At 37.7% G+C, this 19,324-nt stretch overlaps 1 protein-coding gene across 2 annotated transcripts in view; it reads right to left on the bottom strand.

Moving 5' to 3' along the window:
* Positions 1-19,324, bottom strand: part of CERK (ceramide kinase) — a 42,934-nt gene that overhangs the window by 13,632 nt on the left and 9,978 nt on the right. For both annotated transcript variants that reach the window (XM_063323381.1, XM_063323380.1), the window contains exons 3-10: positions 18,786-18,908; positions 16,285-16,410; positions 15,696-15,759; positions 12,858-13,003; positions 5,894-5,968; positions 3,997-4,149; positions 3,082-3,187; positions 472-542 (exon numbers count right to left, since the gene is read on the bottom strand). In XM_063323381.1, the coding sequence (XP_063179451.1) occupies positions 472-542; positions 3,082-3,187; positions 3,997-4,149; positions 5,894-5,968; positions 12,858-13,003; positions 15,696-15,759; positions 16,285-16,410; positions 18,786-18,908 (864 nt within the window). The remainder of the gene's footprint in view (positions 1-471; positions 543-3,081; positions 3,188-3,996; positions 4,150-5,893; positions 5,969-12,857; positions 13,004-15,695; positions 15,760-16,284; positions 16,411-18,785; positions 18,909-19,324) is intronic.

Below are 19,324 nucleotides of genomic sequence, written 5' to 3'. Positions count from 1 at the left end.
GTTTGGTTATTAGCTGTCCAAGTTCACTGCCTCACATTTATTTAATTAACAGCTTTACATAGGATGACTTTTGGGCTAACAAACACAAATTTTTAATCCTGATCTATTCTAAAAGTTACCTTAATGAACTGCTTCCTTCTATACCACCTCACAGTTTATCACTTAAGTCCTCACAAAAGGAAGAGTCCTAGCTCACAAAATATATCTTTCTTAAAGAAAAGAAACCTAACACATTGAAATACACAAGTAATTAGTATAATTTTATCAGAAATTTCTGAGGTCTGGGTGGAGGAGACACCTTACATCTTTTTCACATATTTACATGTATTTTCCTTAAAATAAAGAAACAATGGATTATATAGTAATTCGTGTTTAAAAAAACCAAAACACACACACACACTTGACCTGATATATTCTGAAAAACAGTATTTTGTATAATATTACACCATCTTACTTTTTATGACAAATTACCTTCGTGTTTTAATCCGCTTTCCTTCTGCTGTTCTGCCAGCTGTTGCTCACTTCTCTTGCAAATGTAACATCTGAAAACAAAAATACCATTCACTTCCTGAAAACAAAGCTATTATGCAGTTTAACTTTTGTTTTACCCAATCATTACAGGACCTTTCTCCACCACAAGATGCGGCACGGCACTGACAACTCTGATGTGGCATGAATGGCAATAGCCCTGCAGGCAGTGTAGTTTCTTAAGTACAGTGCTGAAGATTACTCGATGTCAAAAACAGCATCACAGAACCACAAGATCACATTGGTTGGAAGGGACCTCTGATGTGGTCCAAACCTCTGCTCAGGGCAGGTCTTATACGATCAGTGTCTTGTTCAATCAAGTTTTGAATATCTGCAAGGGTACAACACCTCTGGGCAACCTGTTCCAATATTTGACTGCTACAACAGTGAAAGACATTGACATACTGGAGGCAGTGCTTCATCTCATAAGTGCTGAGTACAGGGGAAGAATCACTTCTCCTGACCTGTTCACTTCTTTTTTTGCTAAGAAAGCCCAATATACGGTTGGCCTTTCTGGCTGCAAGGACACACTGCTGACTCAAGTACAGCTGTTGTCCACCAGGATCCCAAAGTTCTTTTCAGCAGAGGCACCTTCCAGTCAGTACTGTTGTATGGGATTATTCCACCCCAAGTACATGATGTTTCCCTCTGCTGAACTTCGGGAGGTTCTTCAGCTCACCAAGGTCCCTCTTAATAGCAGCCCTGACTTTCAACATGTAATCCACTCCACCCAATCTGGTATCATCCACAAAACTGCTGAGAGCACACTCTCTGTCACTGTCCTGGTCATTAATAAAGATGTATTAGCCCCAGTATTCATCCCTGAGGGACATCTTGGTACTCACAACCTATCTAAGTAGTCTAGACAGTTTTCCAGCCATCCACTTACCCAGTCCACACCTCATCAGTTTGTTTTTAAGAATACTACGGGACACAGTACCAAAGGCCTTGCTAAAATCAAGGTATGTAACACCTACTGTTTCCCTCTCATCCACAGGAGTAGCAACCTGTAAGGCCTGGGGGGAGACTACATCAGTGAAAACTGGGGCAAAAGTGCAATTTTCCAGCCTCTTCTGTATTTTTTTTTTTTTTTAATGATTGGTATACTTGTATCATTCCTTCATAAGAAGCAACACCCTTCACATCCCCCACTGACTTCAACTCCACCTGAGCTTTGGCTTTCTCGGCTCCATCCCTGAACATTTAGGCAACATCTCTGTGTTCTTCCAAAGTAACCCATTCCACTTCCACCTTCTCTTTACCTCTCAGATCCTCGCCCATCCACGCTGGTTTTCTATCATGCTTACTCAAGCTTCTGCATATCAGAATGGACTGTTCTTGTGCTTTGAGGAGCTACCAACCAACTCTCCTGAGCCTCTTTGTCCTCCAGGGCACTCTCCCATGGAATCTTGCCAAGATTCCTGAATAAACCAAAATATGCTCTCCTAAAGTACAGAGCTGCAATTCTACTTTTTGTCTTGCTTACTTCTCTCAGGATTTTAAACTCTATAATCTCACAGTCACCGCTGCCAAGCCTTCCTTCAACCATCACACCCCCCACTTTCCTGCATGATCACTGTCATCACCGCACCCTGGGATTCTCCTGAATTGCTTGTGCCCAGCCCTATTGCCCTTCCAGCAATTATCAGGATGTATAAAATCCCCCATGAAGCATCAGACACTCTTTACTCCCTAAGACCTGGATGACAGCTTTCTCCCTCTGGAGCTTCCCCTGCATCAAAGCACCTGATGGATCAGGACAGTTTCTCCAGGGAGTACTGGAGACCGTGATCCATAGCATGTCACAGCACTATTATTACAGTCCAGTCTCAACAAGTTCCAGGTAGTTTCTGGCCAAAGTTTCTGGCTCCTTTGTATCCTGCTGTGCTGTTTGCTGCTGTGACAGCTACTATATCTCTGATAGCTACACTCATATATGAGGAACAAAAATAAACCCTAGCATAACTTCAAGCAGGTGAAAGCAAAAAGAAAGGAAGGAACACTTGGAGATTAAGGTAGGACCCCTTGATTGGAGAAACAAGTGAAGAATATCACACAGAATTTATACTGCACAGTAGCAGTTTATAAAAAAAGGGATAAATAGGCTGATTCCAGAGAGGACCTATCCTCAGGACAAGCCATGCCAGCTGTTGTCATGGCACTAAAGCAATTCCTAAAATTGATAGACCCAATTACAATGTGAACATTCGAGAATTTTTGAATAATTATTTCCATTTGTGGAAGCTATGGGGCATCCAGAGTTTTCATTTATTAGCAGTACCACAGCACAGGGTTACTTGTGTGTGCTGTTATACTTTGCTTCAATTAAAATTGTGGGAGGGAGAGACCAGTTAACAAAATTTTATTACATTTTTGTTTACTGACCTGATAAAACGAAGTGTTCTCTTTAATGAGTCAATAAACTTTTTTACAAGCTTGTCTCTTTCAGAGTAAATGTTTTGATATTAAAAACAACATTTCTGTGACCTCTATTTATGTACAGGCCTTTTAAAATAGTTCATGTCAAATATCCAGAGATAAACATTAGCCTACCCTGTTCTGCATCCGTCTTTATCTCGTGGAGATCCCCGTGTGTGTTTTGCTGGTTGAAAAGAAATTGTTCCTTCATAGTAATGATGAGAAAGAAAAGTCTTGAAGCCTACATAAAACAGGTATTAAGCAGCATTAAGACATTATAAATGCACATTGCAAACACCTTTGCATACATCCCTTAATTGTTCCTCTCTTTCCTCCTTCTCTAAGGACTGCAAAACCACAGTTGCTCTCCTCAAGCTCACAGCTCTTTGTGTTAAGATGTTTTAGACTGTAAAGAACAAGGAAATACCACCCCCCTAACTTTTTAACATTTGCCAATAGTGCCATTACTTTGTTTGACATCTTTAAAGCCAACTAAAAATTTTAGCTGTACATCACTGCTGAATCTTAAAATTGGCCTACGCTACTTAAATTCTGCTTCTGCATCTTCTTTCCCTAACACAAGACAAATCAAAGAAGGCAAAAAAAATACTTTCCAGTAGCACAGAAGTTATCCAAATATTAGTTAATTAGGCTAAACCACTCATCTCTCTCTCTCTAATTAGTGCTGGAAGAACAAAATTAACAATTCATTCCATCAGCTGAATGTCCAAGACAGAGGAGTGACTACATCTCTCTGACTGAAAAGGAACTCAAAATGATTAGCACAGAAAAGACTACTTTTTAGGCAGCTATCACCAGGTGACATATATTCATCACAACTTTGATGAGCACACTGTTAATGTTATCCCCCAAGTTACGGAGCTTTACATAATGTGATCCAACATACTTGGTACTACAAGGAGTTTAAAATCAGGTTCGGTCTGTTTCTGATGTTTAACAGCTTCTGAGAAGCTTGGTTTGGAGAGACCACATCAACTGCTCCAATACATTTACATGCTGACAAAGTAATGTAATAATTACACAAGTTACCTGAGTAATCATATCTCATCGGGCCCATCCACCGCTTCTTTTCACTATCTTTTAATATATCTCCATAAAAACCATAACCCAGCAATGATACATAGTACTTCAAAAACGTGTTGTTATGATGTATAGAAGAGACATCCAGAGGCTGACAGTCACCTATGAAGATTAGAAGTGCAAGGTTCTATTACGGCTTATTTTGTTTGCAGCTGCAAACGTGATAGTAACTTTAGCATTATCAATTTTTTAGCAGTAAAAAATAAGTTATATTATGTCATAACATATACATGTCATGTATACATATATATTTCTTATACATAAAGGGAAAATATTTTTTAATAGTAAATTCATTTAATATTTAAAAAGCATTAAGGACTAAGCGAGAGGAAAGGTTGGTATGCTAAAAATATGTAATGAAGAACTTGCACTTGTTTACCATATAGCAGTAGGTGGGGATGTTATAGAAGATATCAATGCAGCATCTGTACATCTACCGGATGCTACTTAATCCTATATGTCATACTATCAGAAGGTAATTCTGATGGAAAGGGGCCTTAGGAGGTTTCTCATCAAATCTTCCACTTAAAGTAGCGTCAGCTATGAGGTCAGATCAGGTTACTCAGGTCTTATCCCGTCAAGTCCTGAAAAATCCCTAAAAACAGGGAGTATACCACCTTGCTGATGTCCTCATAGTGTAAGATTTAGAGTGGTGGTGGGTTTTGGGGGGCTTGGGGAGATGGTTGTGTTTCTTTGCTTGGTGTTTTGTTTGGTTTCTTTTTTTCCTCTTTTCTTTTTTCACTTTACACCCATTGTCTCTCAGCCTGCCACCACAGACTGCTGTGAAGAACCCTTTATGTGAAAAACACTCCTAAAAATAGGAGTGTATATATGCAATTTAATAATCCAGCTAAAAACCTATGATATAGTAAATCCACATTTCTCTCTAATCCTAGTCCAATGGCCTAAACTCTACACATGCTGAACAGATTTTATCATAGATTAATAACAGAGAAATACACGTGTAAACCTTTGCAACGCCAGCTCCTAAAACTGCAACTGTTAAGCACTCAATAACAAGTGATAATGAAATAATCACCATTTGGAAATGCTATCCTTTATGCTTACACAACATCATTATAACTGAAGACTGCCTTGCACAATTTTTCAAATTCAGTATTAAGAAATGGGTGATTGTGATTCTTCAGTTAAGTGGCAGAAAGGATGGACATCACAAATCACAATGCACTGAATATGCCAAGCTGTCTCCTTCAGCCCCTGTGCAGTTCAGGGTCTCCATCACTAGAGGACTTTGAGAAGTGGCAATGTCAGCATCCCTACTGATGACAATATATCAAAAAGTATTTATTGAAGAGGAGTGGTTCTCCTCCCTAGTTTCTCCTCAAATATATGACTTACAGATAGCAAAACCAGGAAATTATCAGCTAATTCCAGTCAAGCAGAAGCCATTCTTCTAACTTAGCATGGTAGCATTGAATTGCACAGGACAATTGGGCAACTAGTATAAAACACTACTATTCAAGTGTACGTGCACTCGTCATAGCTTTCTCTAAGATATATATATAGAGCTCAGCAACTTACACTGCTCATTGTATTTTACTGCTATTTTCAAAAGCTTGCCAGAATGCATGAAAACTTAAGCACCAGATATAAAGTTTCAAGATGTTATGATCCCTTTAAAACAATGAATTACAGTAGAGAAAGCAATTAATTTTAAGCCTCCTGTATTTCAAATCAGACTTAAATCACAGACGCAAACTTTGTATTTCAACTCAGCCATTCTGTTCAAATTATATTTCACAGACATAGAAAGAACTGAATGAAACTATTATTTTTTGCTATTTTAATCATTTCCATAACAAAACAGCAAACTGTGACCACTCACCTACAATAATATGGAGAGCTGATGTTACTGGATCAGAAATGCCAACAGTTGAATAGCATATGCAATCTGTTGATCCTAAAAAACAAAAAAACCTAGAGATTAATCTATATCTTTTCAAAGCAAGTATTATTGGCATGGTCCTCCAAATAAAAGCATTATCTTCCTTTGGCTGTGCCCTTTCTATTCTATGGAATAAAGTAAACACAAGGATACAAGTATTATGATCTAAATTGTAACCTCTTTCCCCCCCCACCGATGAGTAGGATTTCTTTCTTTCCGTACAAAGCACAAAGATTTTCACTATATGAGCAATAAATACATAGCAGTTAGTGAAGGGAAATAAGTTAGTTTACATGAAAAACTTCAGGATTACATTACAGCTTTTATATCAACTATGGATGTAGGGGAAGGCAGGCATACACTGATTCTCCTTCGCTTAAGATTTCTTACTCATTAAGATCTCATGAAAATAAATTGATCGGTGCCCTGTTTTCTGGGAGGAAAGTGATCCAAATTCCAGGCTGTCAACATCCCCTCCTCCTTCAGCTGCATCTTGAATCAGAAATTCCTGCTTTGTTCTGTTGCTTGAAAATTAGTAAATACTTGCTTTCAGGAAGTAGTTTATAGATAGGGGAGCAAAGTGGATAGAGATTTGCCTTTACAGTCTAGAGCAAAATACCTACAAGAAGAAAGGCCGGGGGGAAAGCTTTAGGTTTCACCTTTGTTCTGTCTTTGTTACTAACTATCTCCAGGCCCCCGCTCCATCAGTATGCTCACTCAGTATTTTAGGCGCTGTATAGAGACAGGCAATTCTCCCTGATCCCTATAAAAAACATCTAAGGGCTTAATGTAGGGTTCTGATTTCTTCTCTGCAGCAGGGACTTGGAAGTCAGGGCCAGACATAGCAAAGCATTTTTGTTGCAGCACCTAACTCCAAATTTATCTTTCAGTTTCTCCCATCCCTTCCCTGAAAATGAATTCCTTCAAAGTCAAGGCTGGAAATCTGACAACAAAAAATTACTTGGTCTACATATACATTCTCAGATTTGCTACTGATACACTAGAGAGAGTGTAGAGCAGCTCAGATACAGAGTACTTAATTTCTGAGGCCTAATCAAATTCAAATTGAAAACTAAAAATGGAGTAATGAGTAATCACTATTTAAAATCTACTTTTGGTTCCTTCTCACTTTGAAGTCAGACAGGGTATATGCAGTTAGCAATAGGAGCAAAGAAAATCCTTCTCCCTCCAATTCACTTCTCAGGAAATGGATACCACCTTCCCTGACAGTGAAGGGCATGAGAGAAGCTTCTATCAAGTAAACGCTGTGCGGAAGCCTGACACAGTCAACAAGCAGCAGATCCAGGACCCAATTAAAGAGGGTATCCCAGCACAGCAGTTGTCTAGTATGGGCTAGCACATTTCAACGACGGTGGCACCACTCCACCATATGTAGACAGCTGAATCCCGGACTAAACATCTGAAATCTCCCAGCTAAAGAAAGCTCTCATCTCAGATATTTTGGTATTAAGAGCCTACTGAAAATACGAAGTGTGTAGAGGGCACATCAATTAGTCTTTGTTAAAATAAGTTTAATTACTTTGAATCTTTATCATAAATTATGTACACTAGAGCGCTGTTTCGTTACCCATTTTCCCCACAGTCTGTTTGTTATTAGGAGGTACCATACAGCCACACAGCTGTTATACAGGCAAGTTCTTCTACGTTCTTTCCCTCCCCAAATTTAAACACTGTAATTTTTAAAATACATACATATAATGATTTAAAAATTATCAAGGAAATCCTTCCTTTTAATTAATCACAAGGAGAAATGATCAAGATATGCATTTAAAATATTAAAGAGAATGTGCTCCCCATGAAACACTTTTGCTAAAGCAAGATTAAAGAAACCGAAGTGATGGACTGCACTACATAGAATACAGTACGGCTAAATCACCAGATTTTCGCTCTGCATGCAGATATTGCTGGATATTAGAGAGTAGACAAGTGATGCAGACAGGTGCATAGAACCACCAAAGTAATAAGCAAAACCAGGTGATTTACTGGTTGTATGGAAGAATTAATGACATTAATTCTAGCATTTTTTTTTAATTATTATTATTGTGATTTTTTTGTTGTTCCACAGAATCAATCATCTGAAAAATGATTAGACTACCAGCTTACAAGTAAGTTTTCTTAAACCAAAACACACGCATGCTGTGGGCTACAAGTATTAATTTTTGTGCTTTTATTGATGGAATAAACTAAACAAATTCTAAAGAACTGGAAGCACTAAACTAAGCAGATGACAGAACCAATAGTCAGCTAGATGTTGATCCTATAGAAAAGAGTGAATTTAATAAAGAAATGGAAATACTCTTAGTGGTCATGAGCATCGCTCTATGTGAGATACCCTTCACAGGAGCAGGTGCTCCCACAGCACACACAGAATCATCAGAGACAAACTGGCTTGGCAACAGGAGTCTGCACTGCAAAGAGGTAGAGCAACAACTTCAGTGGGGGTCCCCTGTCTTTATAGCATTTTTGTGAAGTCACAATCCACGCAGTGACCTCATAGACAAAAACCAGGTGAGCCATGCTAATGACAGAGCAACGGCATACTCTTGGCCAAGCAGCATTTAGTATTTTGAAAAATCTAGATGGTGACTTTTATGGGAAGTGATTTTCAAGTGACAAGGATCTGACACATTCAAAAGTAAGGGGAGAAGCTACTGTTACAGATGAATGCCTGGGCACACGGTCATGTTCCTACTCAAAGTTTTGTACATCTATCTTTCTGCATCCAGAAATCAAGAAGTCAAGTTTAACATCTGCAGAATGACTGACTGGTTTAAAAAGGGACAGTTCAGAAGGACTTTCTTCTGGGATTTTTTGGCAGATAATCACTTCAGCAGAAGTTCAGTACCACAGTACAACAAAAATGGATTAATATAATAATGGCAAATTTAAGAGATGAAGTTAACATCACATGGAAAAGTAATCTTGACTTAGTTGTCTTCATAGCAGCCCCACCATATTAAATGCAGTACTTAGCTCTAAGACTGTCATTTCCAGAAGTATAATGGATTTAAAATGCTGAAGGAGGAACACAAAGCACTGCACGTCAGATTTCAAACTGGACATACTGAACCTTGAAATGAGATGCTAACTAAACTGCAAAGATCATTAAATATTACAAATGTTGTAACAGAGAAGGCTGCAGACACATCACTTGGAGTCATTTTAAAAAATAATTAGACAGCTTTCTATGCTATGCTTTAACACATTTTCAAAGAGAAATTTTACAGCCTAGATGACAGCAGTATAAGAGTCCAGTCACACTTCATGATTTTATTTGCATCTGGTTTTTAAGTTTGTGAATTAATCTTCCACCATTTTTCTATACTACCTTCACATAAGAAGCCTGTGCTGTCTTTAGCATTCTGCATTTCTACAGCTACACATCGACACACTGATTACAATCATACTGCATGCTTCAATCCTAGACATTACAGAGTTCATACCTTGACCTCAACAAAAGCAAGAGGGATCTGGATACACCAGAACCCTAAATCGCTATAGCAATTAATACTTTGTATCTACATTTTGCTCACTCTTCCCTAGCACTTGGAAGATTTTTCTCCTATCCCCAGGGTAGGATGACAAACTTGGGTTTTGGAAGAATGAATGCATTAATTTTATGCCACAGCACAGAGTGAAGTAGGATTGGTTTTTTCTACCTGCTGAGATCTTAAGAGTATTTAATCTAAGCTGTTCTTTTACTAAAGAGTCCTCTAACAGCAGTTGACAGCTTTGTCCTCCTGTTCTGCGCCAGGTTGAGTAATAAGAATGATTTACTTTGTCTTACTCTAGAGGATATAATTTTAATACTAAAACATGTGGACAAAACCTCAGTGCCACTTGTTGTAAGAGAAATGATTCTCTGTTTTTAAGTTCTATGGAGGCATGCTACCACTCTGGATGCAGCAAGAACACATGGCTGAATGTGCTTTTAAGGCTAGATGGCACTAGGAGGAAGTAATAACTAAAGAGACTTGTAGTTACCACATCACGGTGCAAAGCTTCATCAGGTTGCTACAGCCTCTAAGTGCCCTTAACAGCAAATCTGTTTACAACTGCATTCAGTCAATTCACACTGGCAGATTTGGCAACTGGCAGAATGGCTGCTACTACAAGAAACTCAGAAGTTAAAACTGCCATTTCAGCAGAAGCCTTTATTCACGTCAATAAAAACCCACAAGTTATTTCATAAAAATGTACCATAAAGCATAAGAATACATGATATTTTTTTAACCAGAAGACACACTAAGGAGAGAGACTGTCTGGAAACAGACAGATTGGTACAAAAAAAGGGGCCAAGAGCAGCCTTGCTGCAGAAAGCTAGAATCATGATTTACAAGTAGCATCCAACATTAAAAAAAAAAAAACCAAAAAGAGCCTGTAAAATGGGATTCTGCCTACGAGATAAAGCTAATCACTCAAAAAAGTCATAAAGATGAGAGTGTGCTAGCATTAAATCTCTTTCATTTGTAGTTTCAAACCTTTGTACAATTAAATTGATAGTTTCTGAGCAAAGATTAAGTCTGCTGAATTGAGTGTTAGTTTGAACACAAACACTGTTTAATCACAGTCATAAACCACAACATGCCATGTTTCTCTTAAGACAGCTTGACATTAGGAACTAAATGATAAAAAAGGCAAAAACACTGATTCAGTGCTGATTCAGTGTCACCTTACCCCAGGCTCCTGTCCTCACTGAATAAAGTGTCTCCATGTATCAGAAGACAAACAGAGCTTGAAAACAAACACTACCCATAGTTTAAGTTCTAAATATCTATTAATGAGTTCGTAGGATTGTAGAAAAAGGTTGGTTATAAAGAACTAAAAAGAGCATCATGGATGAAGTTTTTCTAGATGCATGATTTATATTCCACTATTCCTTTTGACTTGCTATATTTAGTTAAAAAAAAAAGTATTTTTAAGGATGTCACTTATTTTGGAACAGATTTCTTGTACTACTCTGGCAACTAGGGGACCTGTTGGGGTCAATACATGGTCAGAGCTCCATTACATCAAGCAAAGATGAGCAGAAAACAGCTTCACCAAGGGCTGGGAAAACAAAACAAAACAAACTCTTGCTGCCTTCCTGACCACCCTGCAATGCATGGGTTTGGCTGTTTCATACACAATTTAAGGTCCCTGTGACAGCTAGAAGTGTTAAGAAAGGGTTAAGATTTGATCAGTAAATAAGCACTTTCCCATATTTTCAGTAATATATCATTTTAAACATTGTACGTTATACAAACAGATCAAGATTTTTTTATTTTCTGTACTTCCAAAAACTTAATTAATAGAACTTCATGGCCAGCTTCCTTATACACCATTATAAATAATTTTTGAGGGATCTGAATAATGACTTGGAGAAAATATTTGAATCATAGGACTGATTACAAGGCTGTACCTCATGTTAGTTCAAGGAATAGAGCATGCAGTATATATACAAATAGCAAACAGCTACAATGGACAAAACACAACAAACAAAACACTAAAGTATGTAAGAGAAAAAAGTGACTTGATACATGTTAGCAATATTAAAATATCAGTGAAGATCACAATTTTTGGTTGCAATTGGAAAAAATGCATTAAGAAATTCTTGAACAAGCAAGGTCAATCTTTCAATTTTAGCATGCGTAGAGTTAATTTCCTAAGGACAAAGAAATAGCTCTTAATATTGAGGTTCTGTTTTTCTTAATTGTATCTTCTTATGGTCACTAACATCACCAGTAGGCAAAAATCTTCTGAAACCAACCATGTAAGCAAAAACCTCTAGTCCAAGAAATTCTCTCAAATAAGAGAAATGAAGGGTGGAGCACTTCAAATTCTATTCTTGTTAAGTTTATTATACAAACTAATCTTAATACAAAGCTTTAACAAATAAAATCAGAATATATTTAAATATAGTCATTCTGTTATACAGAACCCTTAATATGCTAGCTAACAAGGAGAATGAAAAACCATAAGGGGACACTGACATTGCAACTTTTAGATAGCTAATACTTATTGTACTGCAAGCAGAAAGGGTTAAGCTTCTTCCAAGGAAGAATTCAGACCAGTTGGGTTTGGACACATTCTTCACAAAGATATGACAAGTATAAAATTAGTCACCTAAAGCCTGAGGGTACAAATATACTATTTTACTTGGTGTATTTTTATCACCTGTGCTAAATTTTCTGATAAAGTCTGTCAATAAAAAAGTTTATCACCAAAGACCTGAACTCCAAGAATAAGTTCTCTCAAACGTCTCTCAACGACAGCAGTCAGGATTGCCTGAAAAAGCAGCTGACGTTGAGAACTGTGAAGGTAGAGCACCTCTAAAAAGGGGCAGAAATTGCAACTTGGTCTGGAACCTGAGGACTGTTCCTCAGCTCTAGTTGCTTTCTGCGATGACAGCTGGAGGAAAAAAAAAAAAAAAAAAAAAAAAGTAATTTTAGCATTTGCTCAGAGTTTGCCAGACCAGTGGGAGGTTGGGAGGTTCTCATTACAATTCTAACTAAATTTGTGGAGCATTTGGAACTGGAAAAATATTTATCAGGCAAGTCCCTGTTCAGTAAATTGCACTCATTAATATGTTCAGATGGGCAAAGGTATTACTGTCAACATCTTATCTGGCATTAACACACAATAAGCCACACCAAAAAAAAAGTCACAGTAATTAAATTCTGAAGTTGCACATTAAGATTTGATTTCCTTTGCAAAATATCCTTCCCAAATAAAATTGCATGTGATCAATAATTACACTGGGACACAAACAACTTTAGCTAGGTGTCTTTATGGACTACCATTGTTCATATCTTACACTTCGGCCTAAATTCAAGAAGTTATGAATAAGAAGAAATTTCAAGAATAAATTAATAAAGTAAACTGAAAGTTAACCCTTTCTTACCAGCAGGAATTATGCCAATCCTTATATTGCACTGGACTAATGGTGCTTTGGGATTATTTTGGTCTATGCCAGAGTCCTTCTGCATTCTTCCAATGAGACCATGCATCACTTCACTGAACATGCCGTCCCCACCAACACAAACAACACTGCCAGGAAACACAAATTAGAATGCACACTAACAGTCAATAAACAACACAGCAAGTGTTCTACTTACAGCATGCACTGGGCACATCAAAAATAGTTGTTAATTCTCCTCCTCCATTTTTACAGAACATAGTAGCCCACAGTCAACTTGGCAATTAACAAAAAACAGAAAAAAAATGATCAAGCTACACAACTGCAAATGCACCTAGACACATCTGTAATGTTAGAAAAAAATGCTGGAACGCAACCTAAAAAAAATTAAAGATTTTTATCTCCTATTGCTGTGTGCGGACAGACAAATATCAGTGGAAATTCACTATACAAGGAAAACACTGAACAGGACTGTACATACAGCTTTCTAAGTAAACAAAAGGGAAATAGGGTACCTGTACTAAAAAGGGAAAAATAAGTTAATATTTGTGGCTTGAGGCAGAAGTATATTTATTTCACTGTTAATTTAATAGGTATATACATTATATGAAAGTCAAAAAAACAGAAAAGTGCATGCTTGCATGCTCTTCTGAACATGCTGAGCGCCCAAACAGACAGAAGTCATGTGTATCTACATAGCCATTCATAATGAAACACAGAGTTCCAAATGTTACCAGATGCAAAACTTTGGTTTGCAAACTTAATTCAGGTCAGAGCTGGTGCAGCAGCTACACAGATCCTCAATGTGTTAAAGCTCAGCAGAGAGTCCACAGCCAAGCAAATACTAGGAAGTAAAAGACTATTTTACAGCAATATACATTTCATGCACAGTAATCAAATGCACACTCTGAACTCTAAAAGCATAAACATTCTTTAACTGAAAAACTAATTCAAATACACTTTAGAGGAACACATGACAAATCCAAAGTTATGCACGTAGTCCCCAGCATACCTGTTTAGGAACTGTTACTGTTACCTACAGCAATCATTTCCAATGCATAAACTAATACTTACTCTTCCACATAGTCAGCAACAGATACTGCAGACGAAACGCTTATTTCATAGGGCAAGTAAGTTTACTTAATTTTTAAGTATTGATGATTTAAATTTACTTATTATTCTATTTTCAGCAGAAGGAAAGCTTGAAAAAACCCAGACGTTTTTTCACTAATGGAGAGGACAGTCTTAGAAATATACACTGTCCAAGTCAAGACTTAAGAAACTGGGAGAGAAGGGAGAAAAGGAGGTTTGTTTTTCATTTTTATAATTAATTTCTCTTTCCATAGCTTAACTACATTATTCCTCAACTTTAGCCTGTCTCATCTTTCTCTGCAGACTCTAAGAGGTTAAGTGGACTAGAAGTATCACATCAGCTCAAGGTCAAAGTTGTCTCAGTAGTGTTCTATTTATAACAAATACTATATCCAGACTCAGAGACGACACTGATATGAACGTCTATACCTATCAAGGGTAAATACTGGCAGATAAAGACGTTCACATACACAGTATCAGCATGACCAAATTAATTGCAAACATCAGATGACCAATGTGCAAGTCACACCTGTGAAGGCCCCTAGTGAAGAACTACTGTAAGAGAGATCCTGGAGCAATTCTTACATTTTGGGTTTATTTTTCTAATGGGCTAGCATTTCACTTTTCAGACAGATGACAATAGTAAACTACATATGCTAAAGGACTTCAGGAGAAGCAAGTCCACAAGACAACTGAGTTTTAAAAGAACTATGGTCCCTTCTAATTTCAACCACTCTGTGAAATAGTTCAAGAACTAAGGAAAAAACCAACCTGAAACAGTTTTACAGAGGCTTGTGAAACAGGCATATGGATAAGGAAGCATAGCTATTCATACACGTCAGGCTTACTCTAAACATAGCAATTACCTGCATCATATTACAGCATGCTCTAGTTGTTCTGCACAATGATGTACAAAAACCTGCTATATTGTAACTGAATGAATATTGTAAGTAACTGTCTTCAAAGAGAAGCTGTTCTATCACTGAGCTATTAGATACTCACCATAAGAAATTCTTACAAGGGGAAATGAGAAGAACAAACAGGAATCTAGCACAAGAGGTTTAAATAAGCTGTCCCAAGTAAATACACTTGGAAGACAGCGAAGCAGTTATCTCTAAGAATCCTGTATCTAGTTCCAAAATTACAGGCATGGCTTTGCCAAATAGGGAATCCGGAGAGTAAATGAAGAATCTCATCACTGAGTGAAGGGAAAGCCACTTATCAGAACCAATCTAAGAGGACAGATGAACAACAACTAGGTGTAGGAATCCAAAGAAGCTTTTCCTGTATGTACGAAGAATCAAAGTTGAAGAAACACATGCATTTCTGTGGTTCAACCATTTTTAAAATCTTCCATGTAACCATGTGGTTTGGACTCACGTATACATCAATACCACCTATACCACAAAACATTTCAGGGTAGCTTTCAAGCTCTCAGAACACTCAACTTCTGGAATTAATATTACATTCATCTTTTGAACACAAATCTCATGCAAACATTGTTATACTACACTTGAATGCACTGTGTGCTGAACAGGTTTGCTGGAACAGTTTAGTTTTCCTTTGATACTCCTAAACATCATTCTCTTATGGAAAGGAATATGCCCCAGAACTTTCAGATGTTGCAATAAACCTATCGGCAATGAAGGCTACTATTTTAAATTAGAGAAAAGAACAGACTGATTACAGAATGTATCAGCTAGAAAAGAAAAGGCAAGTGAAGTTACTTACCCATCATATTTATTAATATTAACTTCAAATAAATTGTCCTTAGCATGGTTAGCATGTTCAGTTACTATGAAGAAATAAACACATTAAAAATTACTATTATAAAATTACTATTATAAAATGGTATATAATATACGATTATAAAAATGCTGGGTTTAATTCATTAATAACCATGATTCTATTACCAATGTGACCATAAAACAGCCTGCCCATAAAACGTGTTTCAAAAGGTTTTATGCCAAGGAAAGAATTGAGAGAGACAGTACATATGGAAAAATATTTCACTAAAAAATTGTACAAATGAACAATTGGTTTTAACAGTAAAACAGAAAAAGACAAGAAGGACAGTATCTTATAAATGAATAGCTCAAATATCTCAGAAGTACAAGAATTTTTAGTTTAGTAAGCAGAAAATTGATATAAGGTCATCATTTATCTGGCTACCTATGCTTTAACTAGAAACATTCCCTCTCTACCACTTAGTTTAATTTCCTTAGCGTGAAAAGGTAGGTAACAGAAAGAACTAGCTACTCAGAGATGTTTTAACAGTTCAGATTGTGTTTATTAATAAATTAAAATATTCATTACTCACCAACAACGTCAGTGGAGATAGAAGCCAGACTGAAGAGTGGAGCAACTTTCTGTTCATAAATCCTCTTCCCTTGTCGTTTTCCTCCATACGGATTGATATACACAAGCAACTGCTTTGGTCTAGACTCTGCAGTAAGGAAAAACTATTAGAGTACCCTGCTCTTGTACACAAAACAAAAACCCAGCAAGCTATACAAAAACAAACCCGCAAACATCAAAGCAAACACAGCACAAAAGCCTTTTATAACTCTTTATGAACTCTTACAGAATCATAGAATGGTTTGTGTTAGAAGGGACCTTAAAGATCATCTAGTTCTCACTCCCCGCCATGGGCAGGGACACCTCCCACTAGACCAGGCTGCTCAAAGCCCCATCCAACTTGCCTTTGAACATTTCTAGGGATGGAGCATGCACAACTTCTCTGGGCAGCCTGTTCCTGTGCCTCACCACCCTCACAGTAAAGAATTTCTTCCTAATATCTAATCTAAATCTACCCTCTTGCAGTTTAAAACTGTTACCCCTCGTCCTATCACTACACTCCCTGATAAAGAGTCCCTCCCCATCTCTCCTGTAGGTCCCCTTTAAGTACTGAAAGGATGCTATAAGGTCTCCCCAGAGCCTTCTCTTCTCCGGGCTGAACAAACTCAACTCTCTCAGCCTGTCCTCGCAGCAGAGGTGCTCCAGCCCCCTTGTCATCTTTGTGGCCCTCCTCCAGACTTGCTCTAACAGGTCCACGTCCTTCTTATGTTGGGGGGCTCAGAGCTGGATGCAGTACTCCAGGTGGGATCTCACCACAGCAGAGTAGAGGGGCAGAACCACCTCCCTTGACCTGCTGGCCATGCTTCTTTTGATGCGGCCCAGGATGTGGTTGGCTTTCTGCGCTGCAAGCGCACATTGCCGGGTTAAACTCTATAATTCTTTATCAAAGAGCTATAAAAACCTGCTTCATCTATCCTCTTTATTATACTGACAGTATTGAACAAATTTGTAATAAGACATCAAGAGAAAATCAGAATCATTTCATCTGACTCCACATCTCACATTCTTATGCATATGATTCTTGCAGTACCTTCCCACTAGATGATGTCAGTATCACAGACATACAAGACAAAAGACAAACCAAGAGGAGCAACAGGAAAGGCATTTGTGAGTGAAGTATACACAGAAATACTTTTACATTAATTTATTTAAATAACGTTCTTGCTTTGGTAACATAGTTATAATGCATTTCCTTTCTGTGATAAAGATACAATAAGAGTAACTTACAAAACCACATCCTGCACAGCAAGTGCTTGCCCTGTAGTGTAATCCCTTCCCCCCAGAAAACACCTTTGATATTACTATCTCAAGTTTGTTCAAATAGTTGTGGTGGTGGCAATGAAGACAATTATCACATCTCTGTACTAACAGATACACAAAATGGTAATGCTTGCTGCACCTAGAGAGCCTTCATTTTTTGTATAGGACCCGAAGACGTGTTATAACATTCACACTTCCTCAGATGGCATCCTGAGTTATTATTTTAAAAGGAAATTAGATCAGCACATTTGCATAATAAATCCACCCAAGCTAGACTGCTTGAATGGTTTAAAGCTGCCACACACCCAAAGCACCATTCACCCTCTCTGAAAACGTTTTCTGAAATAGTCTGTTTTACTGGAAGTCACATACCTCATGTAACATATACAAAACAGGAACATTAGTAAGATACACTCTTCAATCCCTGTTCAGAAGAACATTTTTTTGTTAAATATCCACTTTTATCCTGTGAGCCTTAAGTACTTGCCTGAGTCACATCATAGTCCCTTCTCTGTCTCTGTGCCTCAGATGGATCCCAGACCTGTTCTGTAGGTAGCTTATTGCCAGTCCTGTCCCCAGCTCCATCTCCTGCTGCTCCTGTCTGGCCTCCCTGGATGGACCCAATTGCTTTATCTCATCTGGGCTGTAAAAGGGACCTGCTGTTATCTCCATGCCTGCTCAGATATAGTACAACTGCACCTTAGTTGGCAAGAACACTGCCTGTGCTATGGCCATCCTTGACCTTCCTTCTGTCATGGAGCTGCTCTGCTCCTGCTGCTCCTCGACACCTATCAAGGTATCTCTTTCAGGAATAATTCCTGCAAAACTACTTTTAGCCTTCCAAGAAGTAGATATCCAACAGTCACAGAAATTATTAATGGCACCTTGTTTATAAGAAAGACTGGAAACTCTGTTAAGCTTCTATCGTGTCCCTATTTTGTGAAAATAATTTACATCTGGGAAAAATTATAAGACACCTATAGTCCTGACTGATCAGAGCAAAACACTCAGTACAACTTACCAAATATGCGAGATACAAAAGTAGAGATAGGAAGAATGAGACACTTCAACTCTCAGTTCCCTCAACTTTTGAGTATAAGCTGCTCTTAAGAGTTCAAAAAAGCAGCTCTATCAAAATAATATTAATTTACACACAAGCCTGTAAAATGATGCCGCAAGTGTTAGTAGTTTAATCAAACTTACTCTGCATTTCAAGTAATTCTTTCAGTGCCTGTATCCACTGATTACACAAGTGCTCATCAACACACCAAAACGTCACATCACTGCACCGCCAGCGGTGATTTCGGGCTTTCTTCACATAATATACTAGTTAAATGTTAAAAAAAAAAAAGAGAAGAGGCACAATGAGACAGTTTTATGAAATGACAAATGCCTTAAATGCATCTCGGAGACACCTCCAAAATATCTGTCTTTGGAAAAAGGTAGTACTTAACCCCCACTACACATTTCTGCAAACATCAGAAGCATTCAGAGTGTGAACAGGACACTTGTAAAAAGTCAAAATGAAAACATAAATGAAAACACCTGCTCTAGGTCATTACCTTATAGTAGATACCCAAACATATACTTCTTTTTAAACGAAATACAACCCATTTTCTATAAACTGATTATAGACATACTTATACAAAAGTTCACTGAGTTTACTTTAACCATATTAAAGTCTGCAACGTCTACATAATATAAAATGTCATAAGCCAGACCCTCACATCAGCTCCCATGTA

This window comes from Chroicocephalus ridibundus, chromosome 1 (genome assembly GCF_963924245.1).
Source record: "Chroicocephalus ridibundus chromosome 1, bChrRid1.1, whole genome shotgun sequence".
NCBI classification, from domain to species: domain Eukaryota; kingdom Metazoa; phylum Chordata; class Aves; order Charadriiformes; family Laridae; genus Chroicocephalus; species Chroicocephalus ridibundus.
Note: the sequence above shows the minus strand (reverse complement) of the source record. Positions and strands in the feature narration are given on the sequence as shown.